This window comes from Cenococcum geophilum (assembly GCF_001692895.1).
Source record: "Cenococcum geophilum 1.58 unplaced genomic scaffold K441scaffold_2, whole genome shotgun sequence".
NCBI lineage: Eukaryota > Fungi > Ascomycota > Dothideomycetes > Gloniales > Gloniaceae > Cenococcum > Cenococcum geophilum.
In genome coordinates, this window is record NW_027137560.1 from 3,741,037 (window position 1) to 3,761,255 (window position 20,219).

General features: G+C 42.8%; 4 protein-coding genes across 4 annotated transcripts; 3 read left to right on the top strand and 1 right to left on the bottom strand.

Annotated features, from left to right (window-relative positions):
* Positions 1–3,511: 3,511 nt before the first annotated feature.
* On the top strand, positions 3,512–5,188 carry K441DRAFT_533357 (uncharacterized protein; the record flags this gene model as incomplete). Its single annotated transcript, XM_067642277.1, has 3 exons — positions 3,512–3,916; positions 3,973–4,354; positions 4,416–5,188. 3 exons carry the CDS (start codon positions 3,512–3,514, stop codon positions 5,186–5,188), a joined length of 1,560 nt encoding a protein of 519 aa, XP_067509942.1.
* Positions 5,189–6,228: 1,040 nt separating this feature from the next.
* On the top strand, positions 6,229–6,617 carry K441DRAFT_535382 (carbohydrate-binding module family 52 protein; the record flags this gene model as incomplete). Its single annotated transcript, XM_067642367.1, has 2 exons — positions 6,229–6,302; positions 6,365–6,617. Coding segments are annotated over 2 exons (327 nt in total), but the record flags the coding sequence as incomplete, so codon positions are not given.
* Positions 6,618–6,984: 367 nt separating this feature from the next.
* On the bottom strand, positions 6,985–8,225 carry K441DRAFT_651364 (alpha/beta-hydrolase). Its single transcript, XM_067647175.1, has one exon. The coding sequence runs from the start codon at positions 8,017–8,019 to the stop codon at positions 7,162–7,164; it is 858 nt and encodes a 285-aa protein (XP_067509944.1). The 5' UTR covers positions 8,020–8,225; the 3' UTR covers positions 6,985–7,161.
* A 1,498-nt stretch (positions 8,226–9,723) lies between these two features.
* Positions 9,724–10,670, top strand: K441DRAFT_651365 (uncharacterized protein). The gene is made up of 2 exons (XM_067647176.1): positions 9,724–9,902; positions 10,057–10,670. Exons 1-2 carry the CDS (start codon positions 9,743–9,745, stop codon positions 10,407–10,409), a joined length of 513 nt encoding a protein of 170 aa, XP_067509945.1. The 5' UTR covers positions 9,724–9,742; the 3' UTR covers positions 10,410–10,670.
* Positions 10,671–20,219: the final 9,549 nt, after the last annotated feature.

Genomic DNA, 20,219 nt, shown 5'->3' on the forward strand with positions numbered 1-20,219 from the left:
AATAAAGGAGGTATTTTAGGCTAAATCCAAGATAATATAATAGAGGGGAGTGCGAGGCGACAGGCTCTACGCCACCCCAGCCAAACATACCAAAAAGTAAGCGAGTATCTGGCACACTTGCCGGACGCGTGGAACAATATATATAAGCGAGGTGACTGTCGGGGCCCCCGACGCACGGGCCCGTCACCTGACAGTTAGGGGTATATATAAGGGCAAACGGTAGGGAGCTCGAATAAATAGCAAAAGGGGCTTGATTCCTTATACAGACGAATCCTTAAGGGGATTCGTTAGGTATGTGGGAATATAAGTGTAACGTGTCCCGCCTCCACGTCGCCAAACAGGCCAAAAAGACAGCAGTACTCGCGAATATATCGCGACTGTTGCGGGATCCAACGTATGTATTCTTACAATAAGTATAGCCTTAAGCGAAGCACGTGAAGCGCACGTGAGGCGTAGGGCTTCGCAGGCGATGCGTAGGGGTGTCTATATACTCTGCATATTGTCTCGGAATACCTCGCACCTAATAGTATCCCTTGCTACGGTGGTGTCCAATACAAAAGTGGCCTGTGCGCAAACACCAAAAAACATCAGGACTGAGGGAGGATTTAGCTGATTTAATTGGTGCAATTCCTATCGATAACGTTGGACCCAAACCACCGTAGCAAGGGATAAGCCCTATCACCCGCTATCCCTTATCCCGTCAGCGTCCAACGAGTAAGTGGCCCGTGCGCGAACACCAGAATTAAAAACAACGCGTGAGCGTGCTTAAAGGGCTTCTTTTGGTTGCAGTATATGTAAAATACCGTTCTGCAAGAAGGATAACTGCTGACAACCTTATATAGAGCGACTCAACTCTAAGATTGAGCTTGTGTGTTAAAATACTATAGTTTTTGGCCCCAGCGCGCGCATCGAATTCAGTTCAGTTGATTGGCGAGATCTTATCGATAACGGTTGGACGCGAATTGACGGGATAAGGGATACGCTTATTATATTAGCTAATAATATAGCCTTTATTTCGTGCAGCTGAGTAGAACTCAAAAAACCCTAGCTTAGAAATACTTATAGCTCTAAAGAGAAAAAACTCTTAGAGTTACTTTTTATAAGTATTTACTAAAGGGAGATATATGTATATCTAAGGGCTAACGTATATATATTGTCACACGGGGACGCGTCACGATAAGCGAGGCTATCACGTGATCGCAGGGTGCGCCTATCCCCCCTCATCAACATATATTAAATGAGGCAGTAGATAAATGGGAATAATCTTATAAGTATCGCAATATTCAACGAACTGAACTGATATATGGCTCTTGTGGCCATTAAGAATCAATAAGCGATAGATTCCTTAGAGCTGTAGCTTTATATAAGCGTTAAAGCGGTATCCCTTAGCACGGTAATTGGAGCCCTTGGCTTATCAATAAGAATGCCAACGGCCCCAATTACCGTGCTAAGGGATAGCCAACTAATTGCGATTTTAGAATTTGTCTAACCCGAATCGCTTACTTGAAGCACCGTTTCGCGATCAAGCTTTAGGGTTATCTATAAGTGTTGTATTTGCCAGCCCTTAAAATTATAAAGGTAGGCAATCGATATTGGCTAGACCTTACAATGGGTCGGGTAATACCCACTGGGTTTTGGGTCGGGTAGACGCTCCGTGCACAACTCCGTGCAGGGCCTCTAGTAAAGTTTTGGTAGCTAGGGAAATTAATTATGGGGCTTTAACTTTAAGCTAGAATTACTATATAGATTAGTAGATTTGGGTAAATACAGCACGCGCTAAGAACGATTCAGGGGTTCTCTACCAAAGCTCTACGGAGGTCGCTATCATCTAAATTTGCACCTTCCCAATTAGGAAACTAAGCAACTGCGCACGTGAAATCACGGGTGCGTAGCTATCAGCCTACCCTACGTAAATTTAGACACGATCCCGCTACAAATGCGTAATTCTTAGCACTGCTGCGTAAGCTGCAATACCGGCTGCGTAAATTATAGCACCAATAAATTGTAATAAATTTTAAGTTATAATAACTACTTTAATACTATTAATAGTAATAAATTTAATTTAGAATTTATATAAAATATAAAAATATAAATTTATTAATATACTTAGAGAGTCAGCGAATTATTTTCCTAATTAGGCAGGTGCAAATTTAGATGTTAGCGACCTCCGTACACGGAGCTCAGCGCCCTCGGGTTATCGATAAGGTCAAGCCAATCAGATCAGATAAACACGCTCTCAACCGGAGGCGCCGAGACGGCGTACTTATCGAAAGGCGTCGCTTGCTATACGTTTTTTCTTCTTCAACTGAGTGCTGGGCTATGATATCTGCAGAGCTGGGTCTACTATTGTCGAACGGACCACCCTATGTCTCACTACCCCGCTAATGTCTTACAAACCTGTTTCTATTACCTAGTCATTACGTACTACCTCATGTATATATATAGTCTCTTTTCTTCGTAGATTAATCTACACACGAGTCCTCCTTTCCTGACCTAATTGTCCGTTCAACAACTATAGTATCAGGGGAAAATATTGTTAGTTCGGCGCTAAGTGGGGCCACCGGGGCTAGCTAGTTCTAAGAGTCAAAAACGCAAACCTTCACGCAACTCTTGCAGTCCGCTCCTAAATAAACTCCGCTCGCTACCTAGCTTGGTTTTTTACTGTGTTATAGAGTTATCGTAGCTAACCTCGGCTTAGCGCCGAACTAACAATATTTTCCCCTGATACCATAGTAAGATACCATAGAAAATGTAAGGTGCACTGAACTTACGAATTCCAGGAGAAGCCGAGCAGCGCCACTTGTTTGAAGGATTCAATCTTTCCGATACACTAGGGCTAGAAAGTAAGTAGGAGTTGCTATTGGATAGCTTAAGATGATCCATGGCAATCGTCCAAATCTTTTTCCAAGGGGTTTTCTGAGCTTGATAGGGCTCGACAGGGTTTGACAGGGAAGTTTGAATGGCCTTGAGCGAGGTTGACATGGTACCGCGTTCGGGCGCTATTCGCAGTATCCCTTCGCCTGGTAAAATGTGTCCTACGGTTATCGATAAGATCCAGCTAATAGAATCAGGCTCTGTGATCAAATCTACGTGGTTGTAGAAGCTGTCGATTTCAGTATACAGTTGCTATATACACTCAATATATTGAGTCGGTGGAACAAAGTCTATATCATCAGAAGTGCGATTGGAAGGCATGGTTGATTGACGTATATTAATTAAACCTATGTAGGTAATGCGCGTACTTTTGATTCTGGTGTTTTGGTCCGACTTTCGTAGGACGCTACCAGGGTGGGCCCGTCGGCCATCTGCCTACATATCCCTACCTTAGTATTCCGGCAAACACCCCCGCAGGGGCTCGTCTTATTTATTAGGTCCTCGTCAGCTTCTAAAAGCTTTTACAACCTTGTGATAGGTGACGTACGACGCGGAATGAGATATATTTTAACACAGTCGGGACCATCTTTGTCCCTCTCACAGCTGGACCTACATCCAACTCCCCAATCTCACCACCATGGAGCCCAAGGAAGACGTCGAGGCCCAGCTGCACAAAGGCACCGCCGTGACTGACACGGCGGATGTTGGTGCTGACAATGTTGAAGAGATCCGCGCAAAGGAGCTTCAGAGCCGCAACAGAATCCTCCGCTCAATGCGCAAGGGTGAAGAATGGCTCGACGAAAAGCTCGGTGGCATCGAAACTCGAGGGATTGACAGGATTCCGGAGGCAGAGAAGCAGCCGCCGCCAATCTTGAATATTTTCCTTATGTGGTGGTCCTTGAATGTTCATGTCGGCGTCGTTCCTCTGGGTGTTCTTGGTCCTGAATTTGGCCTGTCACTCAACCAGTCAATTGCTGCGAGCATCGTTGGTACCCTGCTCGGTGCACTTTGCACTGCGTATACTGGAACACTGGGACCGAAGGTAAGTAGTATCCTAAGCAATTGGTGTCCGCAGGAGTAGACTGACTCTCGTCACAGCTTGGCATGCGTGCAATCGTCACATCTCGGTACTCCTTCGGCTTCTGGGGGGCAAAGCTCTGCTCGGTACTCAATGTTGTTGTGGGAGGCGGCTTTTCGGTTGTCAATTATGTCGTTGTCGGCCAAATCCTTAGCGCCGTCTCGGACTACACAATGAGCATCACCGTCGGCATTGTGATTATTGCGATCATATCATATATTATCTCTGTCTTCGGCTTTAAGCTAATCCATGCTTTTGAGAAATACTCCTGGATTAGTACTTTCATGTTACTTCTCGTCCTGATAGGACAAGCCGCACCTCATGTAGACCCTAAAGCACCAGGAAGAGACTTCGGATTAGACTTCGCCGGATCCTTCTTAACAATTCTCGCCATCAACTTCTGTGAGTAACATTCCAGGTTTCGAAGTTCTATTTACCGTCGTCGTACTAATCCAATCACAAGCGAATGCCTCGGGCTGGTGCTCAATCGCTTCTGACTATTATTGCAACTACCCTGCCGATACCAAAGCCTGGAAAGTTTTTGCCCTCTCCTTCTGGGGTGTAGTCATTCCAACCACCTTCAGCATTGTCATCAGTGCCTGTCTCGGCAACGCCGCTGTAACAGCAGCATACCCACCCTACGCTGATGCGTACAAGAATCACGGGCTCGGAGGTCTGATTAGGGAGGTCTACCACCCGGTGGGGTGGTCCAAGCTCTGCCTTGTTCTTCTCACCCCCTCCGTTCTCGGTAATAATATTGCAATTAATTATTCATGCGGTCTTTCGCTGCAACTGCTAGGCCACTGGTTCCACGCTGTGCCGCGCTTTATCTGGTCTCTCCTGGTTGCCATCGTCACTGCTGTTCTCGCAATTGCCGGCCAGCAACATCTCTCTACCGTAGTCAGCAGTTTTGTGTCCTTGCTCGGTTACTGGGCAGTTTCTTTCACCCTCATCCTTCTGATCGAGGACAAGTGGTTCCGCCGCCAAGAGGGTTACAACCTACCTGCGTGGGACCAACCGTCCAAACTGCCACTAGGAATTGCGGCAGTCCTAGCATTATTGACAGGCTACTTGGCTGGAGGAGTCACGGGTATGGCTCAGACATGGTATATTGGACCCATCGCGGCGAAATTTGGTGGGTTTGGTGGTGACATCGGCATCTATCTCAGCGCAGTGTTCACGGCTATTGTGTATCCTATTGCAAGGGCTATTGAGAAGCGCAAGTCCGGACGTTAATATTGTTGTAATGCCACAGCGGTTCGGCTTTGTTTCTTGTGATTTCAATGTTGATGATGGGGGCGATTCAGCTTCCTCGTGTTTCATTATTTCAGTGCACGCAATAACACACGAAGCAGCGCATAACCGAGCACGATTTTGTGCATGCCTTATTTCCGATAACTCGGTACAGTTTCAAGCAGTACAGGGATGGGAGGGACGTCGCGGAAACTCCAGTTCATTTTATAAGCGAGGATAGACGCGATACTTTTTTGTCTCATGATCATGCCTTGGAGTACTTCGTATATAACTGAGAAAGTATGGTTGAAAAAAAGATAATCGGCCACGGGTGCTACGGGGCACGTCAATGGAAATTGCCCCATAAAGTGGTTCTGTGTTGCCTTTGCCACTGCCGCCGGGTTGGATTCTCATTTAAAATAACTGCCCCCGGATCACGGGACACCAAATCCCTAGTGACGACTTCTTTTTACGATGGAAATAGTCGATCAATTAACCTATCTTTGTCACAAGGTTGCTACTATCAACCTGGAAATTCATATTCCTGATCTCGCTCAGAAGAACTCGTACTTTCTAGCCCCGGATCACTATCTCTAGGGTCTACCGCAATGCTACTTTTCTAACGAGTAGCAGTTGCTTTCTCGATTTCTTTTGTCCGCGCCTGACACGTATCTTGCTTTTTGGTGAGTTTTTCTTAGAGCTCGTGGTGCCTTAATTTCAGGCTTCCAGTTATGTGCAAACGATTCTTTAGAAATACATATAGCAGCTATGTTCTACAACTTCGAAGCCGAATTCACTGTCCTATTAGGAACTTGTGACACTTCTCAAGTAATTCTGAGCTTTTTATCTCAAATTAGAGCTTTAGATAGGCAATAGCTATCCTTCCTTCGTTGTTACTCTTTGCACTCTTGTTTGCCTCTGCTTGAGCAGACACTTGCGGTTCACAGCAGTATGATCCTAGTCAGGTATGCAATCCAAAGCCCAAACATACATACCTATTCATACTGATAGAAAGGGATTGGTACGTTTGTTATTACAACTAATTCCTCTGCCCCTTTGTGAACGGGGAGGGGTATTCATATTGTAATGGGGCTTGCTACTCACAATACATGTATCAGTAAGCTATATGCCAGCCGAAACTAATCTTCATTTCTGGGAATGATTCGCAACACTACGCAGACGCAATGACAACACTCTAGGTCTCCTACCAGTGGTCAACTGTCCGTTCACAATGACGATTTATAACCCACAGGTTCCATTCATCGACGGCTTTGTCGTCAATGCTTACGGTGGGGTATTCTCTGCCGATGATCTCAGTGAAACATGCTCGTACTGCCCCACCGATATTGTTCCGAGCTGTCCTCTCGGCAACGAGACAGTGCTCTATTCTTCGGGTTTTATGGTGAGTAGGAAACTGAATACTAATTCTTAGATCTTTGTAGTATGCTGACCTTCTATTCACAACTAGGATGTGGAAGTTCCAGGCGGTCAACGATAGTATATTGACCCGAGTGGCTCCTTAGCATTCACACAACTTTCATACCATCGGGCTCTCATGTTGGCGGTTTCGCCGCTTACGAAAATAGTGGTTTGGTGAACCTTGATATTTCTATGCCTGTTCGTACTTGAGCTCCACGGAAGGCGTTTATTGGAACATCATTCAGCAAATCGCGGGTGCCACGGTTACTTCCACTTGTGTGGATGTCAATATCCTGTGCGCCCTGTCCCGGGTGAATTTTACGTTTGGGAGTATACTTGAGCGAGCAGGAAGAGAAAGTTCAGAAGCTACGAGCAGTAATAAAAAGGGGAGTTTCTTTAGCTAGGCATCGAACATACTATTGCTGGTAGATATATTATTGGTAGGGAAGAAAGTCAATGAAAAAAAGGGGGGCTTTACGAATCAAGAAAATATATCTTATCAAGTCGTACAATCTAGCAGCGCCACCCTCTCAGACGTCTAAATGTTCTGAGGTGCATCAAACCTTATCGCAATCCTTCAAGAAGCTTTCCAAAACCGGGGAAAACGCTTCAGGCTTCTCCCAGAACGGCGCATGCCCTAGCGCCTCTAATCTCAGGCATTTCCCCTGCCACAACCTCTTCCACTTAATCTCATCCAAATAATCTAGCTCGACGAATGGCTCTGCCCCGCCATTAACAACTGCAACTAGGATGTCGTCTTCAGTCTCCACGACCTTCCGTTGATCAACACCGACACCACCAGCGAATGCTTTCCACATGAGAAACCGAGACTTGCCGTCCGTCCGCGCCACAGTTTCCTGCATCCACTGCTGAAAAGGGCCTCCAGCAGTGGCGTGCGAAAAATCATAGACGTCTTGCTTGGAGAAGTGCTCTTGGGCCGCGAGGCTCATGTGCGCGTCCTTATTCTTGAAGCCCGCGCTCGTCTGCGCCAGCCCTAGCGCCGGAGGCGTCCCAACGATCATGAGACCTTCCATTTTCATGAGGGTTGGGGCCATCAGCGGAATCATCTCGATGCCGATGTGGCCGCCTAGTGACCAGCCGAGCACCACAACACGGTCGATGCAGAGGTGGGCGAGGATTTCTACGGCTAGGTCGGCGTACCCACGCATGCTGTAGGTTGTGGCGGGGTCCGGAGCATCGCTTGAGGCGCCGTGGCCGGGGAGATCGAAGGTGATGATGCGGCGATGCTTAGTGATAGAGGGATTGGAGATAATGGGTGAGAATATGCGCGAGCAGGAAGAGTTTCCGTGGATTAGAAGAAGGGCAGGCTTATCGGAGTCGACGAGACTATCACTGATGGAGATGAGGCCGTGATCTGTTTGTAACGTTGAACGAATCAAGTCGGGTGAAGACATTAAAGATTGAAGGCTATATATGTATTTATCTCACAGGAGTTGTAATGGCTGGCCCCTTGATGTGCTCTTGCATGGGGTACGGATATGTAGTGAAGGGAGCTGGTCTTTTCCGGTGTCTCATTATCGTTCTGAAGATCGCCGCTAAGCGCCACTCACTCTACCTCATGTGAAACCTTTCTTGGCAGTGTGCTGGCAATAAACCTGCATAATAATTGAGTGTGGTTAAGATAAAAGGCTTGGCTAGGGCTAGGATCGTTGTTGCGTGAGGTTGCGCCAAGAAACGCTAGAGCTTGGTCCGGTATTACTGGAGAGCTACCTACTTTGCGTACAGGTTGTTTATCCCTTAACCTGTTGGAGTCTTCCGCTAAGGTCGCTTAAGTTCACGACCTTAGCGTAGGACTCCAACGGGTTAAGGGATAAGCCTGCTCCCATCCTTCAGCGTTCGGTATTCGTATCTGTGAGAGTAACGGCTTCATACGGCTTTGGATCGGCGCTGAAATAAAGTCCGAGGGACTGCGAGTGTAAAGACAGCTTTATCCTACCATATGACCTACCCCAGTGTTCCTTGCCAATCCTACGCAAAGTATCCTATTCCTAGAATAGGAATTCGAAGGCGAACAGTTCAAAAGCAGAAGACTACTAATTCAGCTCTGAGTCTTATATAATGGTCGCCACTAATCGCACACCCCCTAAATGATATTCGTACACCCCCCAATTGATATTCGTACACCCCCTACCTTATTTAGTTTAGACACTTCCTTACTAAGTTTAGACGCTTCCTCACTAAGTTAGATNATCACGTGNGTTTAACTTNTTTGCGCTTANATCGCGAAAATNAAAGTGCGCGCCATGTAAGTTTTATAACAGCAACATCACGATTAAGTCTTAATTTTAGTTATAGTATAAGTAGTAGAGTCTAAATTTGGATCACGCCTAAGTTAATTAATTAGATTGCGTAGTGCTTTGTAAGGCGTCGCATAAACTAATTTAGGTACTACCACCTCTGCTTCGCGCCTACGCCCGCGCCTACGCCCGGTGGGACCTAAATTAACACCTCTACTTTACATTTAAGAGCCTATAATTATAGAGCGTCGTAATAGTTGGCTAATTAACTCTATAGCTAGCTCTATAACTGCCAATCGCGTTAACTTATAGAAAGTCCTTAGCATTTAAGCGAAATACTAGCTATACTATGGGCTCGTACTTTGATTTTCGCGATATAGGCGTAAATAAGTTAAACGCACGTGATGATCTAACTTAGTGAGGAAGCGTCTAAACTTAGTGAGGAAGTGTCTAAACTAAATAAGGTAGGGGGTGTACGAATATCATTTAGGGGGTGTGCGATTAGTGGCGACCTATATAATTACCCCGCGTCTTTTTGAAAACTTGCACACAGCTGGCTGATCTCAGACATGGCACGCGACCGCTTGCCTAAAGAGATTTAGCCGAGCTTACCCATCAGCTGTCATGAATGCGCTGCTCAGCCGCTTTCAAGAGTGTTTAATGAGACAAAGCACTCAGCCGTCAAGACTATGTGTCTGTACAAATATATCCCCGTTGCACGGACATTGTCTAAAAAAAAGCAATATTCTTTGCGGTCAACTCCTTTCAACTGTAGTTCTTAGTACTGACATAGTGCCTACCATGGTATCATATCTCTGCTTCCCCTTCTACTGGAGGTTACCGTCACGTCTAATCAGACCAGTCATCCCCAATAATCTACATGATTCGCCATGGCGAGAAACCACCGAAGGATGCCAACGGTGATGACGTTAACGGACTCTCCGTCCAAGGCATAAATCGTGCTCAAGGCCTCCGTCAAGTCTTCGGAGCAAGCAGCCAATACAACATTGGCTATGTTCTCGCGGAACACCCCAAGAAAGGTTTGTCCTCCCTATTGATACCTAGCACCCTCATACGTGCTGGCTTACAATAAAACCGGAGTCTCATCACGGTTCCTATCTCGTTGTTGCTTTCTCATCCGTGCAACTCTGCTTGTGTAGACTCCCCAAAGCTAACCATCTCATCTGAAAACAGACGGCTCCCGCGCGCGTCCCTTCGAGACCGTCGCTCCCTTAGCTAGCGACCTCGGCCTAACTGTCGATACCACTATTAACCGTGACGACGCCGTTGGCGTGGCGCAAGCCGCAAAAGCCTACACCGGTCCCGGTAACGTTCTGGTTTGCTGGGAGCACGGCCAGCTGGCTGCCATCGCAGCAGCTATAGGCGTTGAGAAGTACGCAGAGAAGACAGGTTTGACCGGCAAGGTCAAGTATCCGGACGATCGCTTCGATCTTATTTGGACTGTTAGGGAGCCGTATGTGGAGGTTAAGGGTGTGGTGAGCGAGGCGGTGCCTGGATTGGACGATGAGCATGTGAATCAGAAGTAGAAGGGGTATAGGCCAATTGAGCTACTGTTTTGAGCAGTATATATGGTGGAATGGCGGTTAGTGCCATTAGTTAGCTGCCTAAAATTATGTATAATTTGTGATTAAAACATTGATTAAGAATGTAAGTTATTTGGAAAGACGGTTATCAAACAAATTTGGAGCACATAGGAGTCCGAATCACGTGCTCTCTTACTAACAAAATCTTCAGGTTTGCGAATTTGGTTAAGGCAGCAGGGCATAAATTGCCGATTAAACACAACCAAAATTAATTAAGAAAAGTCATAAAATATAATAGCGGAGACCTCACTTTAGAATACAGATAATAATAAAAAAGGTTTCTATTATGGATGGCAATTTAGATTTGCTGGCTGCGGCGAGACCGAACTCACAAGCCTCACCCGGGTGCTTCCGAATCACAGATAAGGAAATCTCGCTGCATCTATATCGATAAGACAAACAAAAATTATTTCAACATCCCTGATTAGCAGCCGCTTGAACCCAACCCAAGCCTAAAGCGGGCCTGAACAAGTTCTAGTACGCCCTCCCTGGCTAATTGGCTCCAGTTGCCACTAAGTTCAATAAACTTTCTAGATGTTTGTGATTGTTGACCGCTAACTGGCACCAAAAAGACCAGTCCTTTTAGCATCGCCAATATATAGCCTTAAATTCCGGTCGACAGTAATTCTCGAGAAATTGAGAATCACTCCTACTGAGTGGGAAGTGTGGAAGGTGCTTTGATCTTGAATTGTCTAAAATTTGCTTTTTGGAACCGCCAAAGCGAATGCTTAGTATATTGACTCTAACTTTAGCACACTAACCTGTCAGGATAAACCCCTCAAAACTTTCTAACGTATATGAACTAGGTCAACATCCGTTTAGGTATCTGTATGGAATATCTTTGGGAAATTTTCTACAAGTGTTAGGGATAGATGTATATGTTATGAGTCTTCGGTATCGAATGCATCAGAGTTCGTACACATACCTCGCAGGCCTGGTTCAAGGATGCGGCCGGTGAGTATCGTCCTCGCCTTTCAAGATGGCTGATAATCTGTCCACCACCGTCAGCATTATTATTGTTCTTCAATTTTCTCAAATTGTTGTGGAGTAACTCCTTGATCTTAACGGTACCCAAGGAGACTGTGCTGCTTTAGTCATGGAACTCAGTTGTACACGCGGTTACTTGTCTAGCCTGGAGAAACTTTTACTCTTTGAAGCGCATTAATCTAACACCGTTCTGCGGCACCAGCTTTTGGCTACAGCCAGTTAATGTGATCCAATAAAAGCTCCGTAGCCAATATAAAGACGTCAAAGCTTTCAGACAGGTGCTGTCATAGGCTCAGAATATTTGGGATAGCATACATGTTGTTATGCCTAGCTGGCGAAGCCGAGCGGTGCACCATGCCGTCTCCAAAACCACAAATGGAGATTGTTGGGGCCGAGCAGATGCGTCAAATCCTTCGATCAGGTCTCGTTATCCCCACGACCAACACCATAAGAGATTGCTCTCAGAGGTGAGTCGGACCGCCGGCTTGGGTAGGGAGAATACGTGTCGACCTGAGTCGGGTGTCATGCCGCCGACTCAGTTACCTACTCCTTGACTCGGTCACCGACTCAGTCACCGAGTCACCGACTCCCTATTACGTACCCCCCCCCCCTGTACCTGCATCTACCTTATGTATATATAGCCTCTTTTTCTTCATAGATCAATCAACACACGAGTTCTTCTTTTCTTATAATCGGTGCACGGACTTCCAATTAACAGTTATAAGCCTGGGGTTGTTTCCTATACGCCAATTATTCTTTTAATCAGCTGTTCCTACAGGCTCGTGTCTAGATACTTCAGCCATTAACATACTCGTAATTACCTTTATATTAAACGACGTCCTTCCACCAATATTATAACCAACAATGCCTATAATACTATAGCTAGTAGAGCGCGTTAGAGATAAGATAGCTAGATATAAGGCAGGTGCTAGGAGCTAGATATAAGGCAGCAGAGCTAGACACAAGGTAGGTACTAGGTGCTAGATATAAGGCAAGAGTTAGAGACGAAGCCACTTAAGAGTTTAAGCTTATAGGGTAGCGACCTAGTATTAGATAGGACTAAACGCTAGTACCATACTACTAAGGACCAATAAAACTCTATACCGATTTGCCTACGGATACTAACTAGTCGCTAGTATTATACTGCTATTTTACTAGAGCTAGTACCTTACTACTATATTACCTTAAAGTTACCGCATTACCGCATTACCCTAAAGCCAGTATATTGCCGTATTACCTTAAAGCTAGCACCTTATTACTACGTTACCCTAAAGCTAGTATATTACCGCTTTACTCTAAAGCTAGTACTTTACTACTATAGACAAAATAATAACTATACTACTATAGCGTAGCTAGATATTAAATAGATAATAGTTAAATAGTATAAGAGAATCTAGGTATAGATAGATGATTACTAAAGTATATAGGAGAATCTAGGTATAAATAGATAATTGCTAGATAGTATAAAAGGATCTAAATACTAATATGGCTAGTATTAACTAAATAAAGACTAATAACATAACTGCTAAACTACAGCCCTATTAACAAAGTTGGCCTATATATAGCCTTACTAACAATATCCTATCTAAGATTTAGATTTAGATTTAATTTTAATTATTAGCTTAAGCAGCACTACTACTAAGCTAGGAGGGTATATTAACCTAAGTCGGGTATTATACCGCCGACTTAGTTACCTACTTTTTAACTTAGTTACTAACTTAGTCACCAACTCCCTATTATATACCCCCCCCTATACCTATATCTACCTTATATATATATAGCCTCTTTTTTCTTTATAGATTAATCTTTATATAAGTTCTTCTTTTCTTATAATTGGTGCACGGACTTCTAATTAATAGTTATAAGCCTAGGGTTGTTTCCTATACGCCGATTATTTTTTTAATTAGCTATTCCTACAGGCTTATATTTAGGTTGTATAATTACAGCGCCTGTTGTACCAAACGCGTGCTTATGCGTTCGGTACACCAGGTACGCGTTTACGCGTTCAGTGCACCAACCACTCGCTTACGCGTCTGGTGCACTTATAAAGCACTAACTAATCAGGGGGGAGGTGCATCAGTATATAGACCACGTAGTCTGCTTCATATAATTAACAGTCACCACTATCCCAAAGAGCATACAATACTATATGTATTTCGTGCCCCAGGATACAACTTACTCGTGCTATTAAGTTAGTATGAACACTGATCAGTAAGCGCGCATAGATTAGCAATCACTCGATACCTCCCCCCGAGCGATACTCGACAGCAACCACCTGTTTAGACTCCTAGTACAACCTACTGGAAGGTCGGAAGTCGGGGATTACGGACTTATCTCCAACTCTATATACTTATTTAAGTCTTAGTACGGTTTACTAGAAGATATAAACGCGAATACAGACCTATATAGAACCCCTATCCTTAACCCCCTTAAACCTTAAACCTCTTCAGACCTTTTATGGAAACCCCCTATCCTCCTATAAACTATTACGGACCCGTTAATTAATTTTACGGACTATTATAAGACCTCCCCCACCCGTTATAAGCTGCTACTACCCGCTACATACCACACTATACTATAGTATGGCAGATATTAGCAAGCAAGTTAGCGAAGGTTAAAAGAAGTAAAGATAAGGCGTCAACGTTACGTCTATAAACGACGTTAACAACTATATTAGCTTTAAAATCCTTAAATATAAATACTTTAAGCTTATAAATAACGACCTATAGGAGCAATATAAGGAAGACTTTGCGGACTTTACAGAAGCTATTTTTAAGGCTTGCAACCCTACTACTATCTATAACCTATAAACCCTTTTACGTCACCAAGGCATATGGGTTAAAAGGGACAGACAAGTCACTGTTGTACGGTCTCTATACGATATACTATATAAAGAGGACCAAATAGAATAGACTAAAGAGCAGATCTTAGATTATATTAAAACCAGTAACCTCTTTACCTCCTTTAAACTTAATAGAATCTCTGGCCTTATAGCTAACCTATTTAACTAAATTCATTCTATAAACCTAAGTGGCATTAGAATTAATCTTACTGGCTAAAGTATACCCAATACTTAAGTTACGGACTACAATACCCCCGTAACCTAAAATACGGACCAAATTACCCCCGTTATTTAAGTCATAGATCTATAAGCTATATATCCGCAAGCTATAGATCCGCAAGTTATAGATCCGCAACCTACCTAAGTAAAGACCTACGGTAAGGAGCTAGCTAACCTGGCTAAGCTCTATACCGACGAATCTAAGTACAGCGGTAAAAACGATAACTTTGACTTTAAACTTACTATCTTTACGGACCTCTGTCGGAAGGCTGATATTCCCAAATAGGAATTCAGCCAAGCCTACTCCACTATGCTGCGCGGCCTAGTACTTAATTATTATTACACTAACCTTAAAAGCAACCCCCTTGGTATTCCCTTTAATAAGCTATATAAAGCTACGCGCAACTACTTTAAAAGACTGGAATATAAGCGTAATATTTTTACCTAATAGAATATAATTAAGCTATGGACCGTAATTAATAAGAATACTAAAAAATCGACTATAGAGTGCCTACAAATTCTTATTAAAGACCTTCGGCACCTATAGCACGGCCTTAACACCAAGCTTTGAATAGACGACTTTCTATACAATAAACTTATTATAGCCTGCTAGGAAGTAGAGCCCTATAAGTACGCCTACTACAAGCCTATAGATACCTTAGCTGGCCTTATTAATGACCTACGCTCCTCTATTATAACGTATAAAGTCTTAAACCCACTAGGCAGCACTTAAGCCTTTATTGCGGATATTTAATATCTATAAACAGACTTAGACGTCTACTTTACGGACCGCCGCTACCGCTAGCAGCACCCGTACTAACTAAGTCCTACCCGTAACCCCTGTAGCAACCCCCGTATAAAAATATACCCCCGCAGACAAACTAGCCAGAAGTGCTTCGTGTACGGTAAGGAAGGATATTAGTTTATAAGGTATACCTAAAAAGAACGTAACAAGTCTAGGAAGAGACTTAATAGCCATATTAACCAGTTTATTTTAGAATACAAAGGAGAGGAAGTAGAAGAGCCCCCTAATAAGTCAATAGAAGCCCTTATAATTAACTTTAACTTAGATATTTAGGAATAAGAGACCTTAGAGATATTCCTAACTACTTTTAGACCTTTTACGGATAGCTAAGCCTTTAATATTACAACCGTATTAGCCAACCGTTCCTTTATACACTTAGTTGCGCCCAAAAACCATTCCGTAAGTACCCCTGTTATGGATGTTATAGATTATAAGCAGGACCCATTTGCATATATCACCACAGAACGCTATACCCCTAAGGAATTCTACGGTGTTATAATCGACACAGGTACCTCTAAGAAGTCTACCACAGGCTACGGATAATACCTCGTATATAGGACCACCATAAATGACAATATGGATATTAATATTACGCAAACTGGGGCCGTAAACGTCTAATTCGGCATTGGCTTAACTACATTAATTAGATTAGTTAAAGTTAAGACTCTAATTAGCCTAGTTAACTTTCACGTAGTAAAAGCGGACACCCTCTTCCTACTTTATCTTATAGACATAGACAGGTTATAGGTATACTATAATAATATTACAGACACCCTAATTAGCCCCGTAACTGCCCTAAGAAGCAAGTATATTACCCTACTAATTACATAACAATTTAGACACCCGTTCCTTATATAGGGAGAGACTTTATAGACCTACATTTAGGAATCTTTTAACTATAACCCGTGCTACCTTACTAGTACAGAGATCTACCGCCTACACTGCTGTTTCGGCCACCTGTTAGCCGAAAAGCTATATAGAGTCCTTAAACGCTCTAGACATAATAACGTTAATAGGAAGACAATTAACTACCTAACTAAATACTGCTCCTTCTGCCAGAAATACAGACGTTCCCTAGGTAGATTTAAGTTCACCCTTTATAAGGACCTTAACTTTAACCACTTAGTATACGTAAACATTATATATATTAACGGCAGTCCAGTATTATATATAATCGACGAGGTAACCCGCTATTAAGCCGCCCGTTAGTTGTAAAATATATCTATAAAATATACTTAGGATATTTTACGGACCTACTAGATCGATATATACGTTGGACCTCCGCAGTATATCACCTATAACGCTAGTAAGAACTTTATTAGCAAGGAATTCTAGCAGTATGCTATAGCTATGGCTATATTAATAAAAGCTGTTCTAATTAAGGCGTATTAGTCCGTTGGGCTTATTAAGCGAGCTTACCTAGCCTTATAGAGAGCTTACTAGATTATTATAGATGAGTATAAGGATATCTAAAAGGAACTGGCTTTATAGATGGCCGTAAAAGCTATTAATAACACCGCTGGCCCTAACGGACTAGTACCTACCCTCTTAGTTTATAGAGCCTACCTAAGGATAAGCAACCTAGGCCCTCCTACCCCGTCTATTACGGAATAAGCAGCTATAATATAGAAGGTAATAACTGAAATAGTCAAGCTATGGGCCAAGCAAGCTATTAATAACGCCCTATACTACTGTAACGGACCTAACACGACCCTAGTATACGACTTCCCGCTTAACTCTAAAGTCCTTATATAGCGTAAAAGCGGCAGTTGGAATAGACCTTATTATCTACTAGCTGTAGAAAACGAGACGTGCTGTATATAGCTTTTTAGTAGGCTAACTAGCTTCAGAAGCACGTCCGTAAAACCCTACTTTCGGCCTAAAAACACCCATAACGTCGAACCAGACAAACTAGAAGTACCTATTAAACTAGATAAACCGGAAGCACCCACCAAATTAAACGAACTAGAAGCACCCTTACCTACCCTAGAAGTCCCCTAGAAACCTACTAAACCTACTAAACCTACTATAAAGTGTAGTCGAGGACGCCCCTAAAAGCACCCCATAACTAAGAACACCGTAATAGAAAATTACCTAACCTCCGCAGGAATATCCGCAAGGCAATCTCCGCCTGCGGATATATTAGTTCTAGTATAGGAAACCCCGTTTACGGACTTATAACGTAAAGAGATTAATGGACTACTTAAAAAGGGTATCTTTGCGGTTATAATAGAGAAAGACATCCCGTAAGGCGTCCGTATATTTAACTTACGCTTTATTAACGAGATTAAGCACCCTAGTACTAATAAAGCCTTTAAGAAATTAAGGCTTATTATACAAGCTTATAACAATAAGGGAAAGGACTTAGTCCTTACGTAATTGCCTATAATTTAACGAGTTAGCTAACGAATTATACTTATACTTGCGCCGGGACTACAGCAAACTAAACCCGTAGCCCTATACTTATGGGATATCTCGCAAGCCTATATACAGTCCAATACCTACCTAAGTAGGGACATCTTTATACGACTACCCTGTGAGCTTAACCTATAACTAAGAACAATTTTACGGGTTGTAAAACCTCTTTACGGAGTACCAGAAGCTAGGAACCACTAGTTTAAGACATACTACCAGCATTATATTAGTAAGCTTAAAATGGAACAGTTAACCTATAACCCCTACCTCCTATACAGCCTATCGAACGGCCTTAGTATTATTAGACTTCAAACAAACGATACCCTATTCCTAGCAGACTAGACCTTTACGGACGCTAAAGAAACTAAACTATAAAAGGCTAAGTTCTTAGCAAAGCTATAAGAGCAGTTAACTAAGCAGAATCCAATTAAGTTTAATAGAGGCCTAATTACACAAAAGGGCAACCTAATTAAGCTAACTTAGGAACGCCAAGCTTAAAACCTAAAGCTTATTACAGTAAAGCCTACGGACCTTACTAGTTCCCGCGGAGAGACCTATAAGACCGTAAATATAAAGGACTAATACGCTGTATAGCGTGTAAGAGGCGCCTATATTGCCACAGTCTGCCAACCCAAATCTGCCTATAACTTGTCCTTTACGGCCCAGGCAGTAAATCCGCAAGAAGAAAATATTAAGCAGCTTAATAAGCGTATTTAGTAGCAAATTAATAATACAGCAAGGGGACTTACTTTTGTACCACTAGACCTAAATTCCCTTAGCCTACTAGCATTTACGGACGCCTCCTTTGCCAATAACAAAGACCTATTATTATAAATTGGCTTTATAATTATACTTACGGACCATAATTAGGACGCAAATATACTATACTAGTCTTTAATTAAGTACAAATAAGTAACCCGTAGTGTACTAGCTTCTAAACTATATACACTAGCTTATAAATTTAATATAGCAGCTGCAATCAAATTAACGGTCCAGAAGATTCTATAACTGGAGTAGTTACCCCTAGTTTTATGCACCAATTTAAAGTCCCTTTATAACTGCCTAGTTAAACTAGGTATGATATAAGAGAAGAGGCTTATAGTTGACCTAATGTGCTTACATTAGGCCTATAAACAACGTAAGATTATAGAGGTTAAATAGATTAGCAGCGGAGATAACCTAGCGGACGCCATAACTAAGGCAAAGCCGTGTTAAGCCCTTAAAACCCTAATTAATACAAATAAGCTCAACCTAAAAGTCATAGAATGGGTAGAACGGGACTAACAGAGCACCTACGGTATGTCTACGGCCCGTTGGAAGGCCGTACGACTCGTTATATAGTATAGGTGGAAAACGGTAGAAAGCTACAGTGGAACTTAGTGGACTTACGTAACCTGCCGAATTTTATAGGGTGGTTAAATTAACCAATTATAATTTTCCATCCCCAGGATGGAAAATCGCCATTGGCTCGCTTAGCACTAGTGCCTTAGCGGCCCTTAAAATCTAACTTACTGCCCGTTGAAAGGCCGTACGGTTTATTTTACGGACCGTAAGCAGGACTTACGGCCAGCTTAAGGTACCGTTTAGAAGGCAGCCTAGATAGCACCTCGGGGGAGATTTCCTATGTATTTTCCTTTATATTCTATGGTTTTATTAAAGCAATTACGGAGGCTGTATATAGGTAGTTTTATTTTTCAAGTACTGCCAGTGTATAATTACAGCGCCTGTTATACCAAACGCGTGCTTACGCGTTCGGTACACCAGGTACGCGTTTACGCGTTTAGTGCACCAACTACTCACTTACGCGTCTGGTGCACTTATGAAGCACTAACTAATTAGGGGGGAGGTGCATTAGTATATAGACCACGTAGTCTGCTTTATACAATCGACAGTCACCACTATCCCAAAGAGCATACAATACTATATGTATTTCGTGCCCCGGGATACAACTCACTCGTGCTATTAAGTTAGTATAAACAAGGTACTTCCGTTATTAACGTACTTATAATTACCTTTATATTAAGCAATGTCCTTCTACTAATATTATAACTAATAATGCCTATAGTGCTATAGCTAGTAAAGCGCGCTAGAGATAAAATAGCTAGATATAAGGTAGGTACTAAAAGCTAGATATAAGGCAGCAGAGCTAGATATAAGGTAGGTACCAGGTACTAAATATAAGGTAAGGGTTAGAGATAAAGCTACTTAAGAGTTTAAGCTTATGGGGTAGCGACCTAGTATTAAATAGGACTAGACGCTAGCACTATACTACTAAGGACTAATAAAACTCTACGCTAATTTACCTATAGATACTAACTAGTTACTAATATTATATTACTATTCTACCTCAGAGCTAGCACTTTACTACTACGTTATTATAAAGCTAGCGTATTACCACTTTACCCTAGAGCTAGCATATTACCGCTTTTACCCTAAAGCTAATACGTTACCACTTTTACCCTAGAGCTAGCACCTTATTACTATA

What these genes read in the sequence shown, in the direction of transcription:
- K441DRAFT_651364 (XM_067647175.1), bottom strand. Translation starts at nt 8,019, where the DNA reads ATGTCTTCACCCGACTTGATTCGTTCAACGTTACAAACAGATCACGGC.
- K441DRAFT_651365 (XM_067647176.1), top strand. Translation starts at nt 9,743, where the DNA reads ATGATTCGCCATGGCGAGAAACCACCGAAGGATGCCAACGGTGATGAC. An exon ending in CGCGGAACACCCCAAGAAAG is followed by an intron (nt 9,903 to 10,056) that starts GTTTGTCCTCCC and finishes ATCTGAAAACAG; the next exon opens with ACGGCTCCCGCGCGCGTCCC.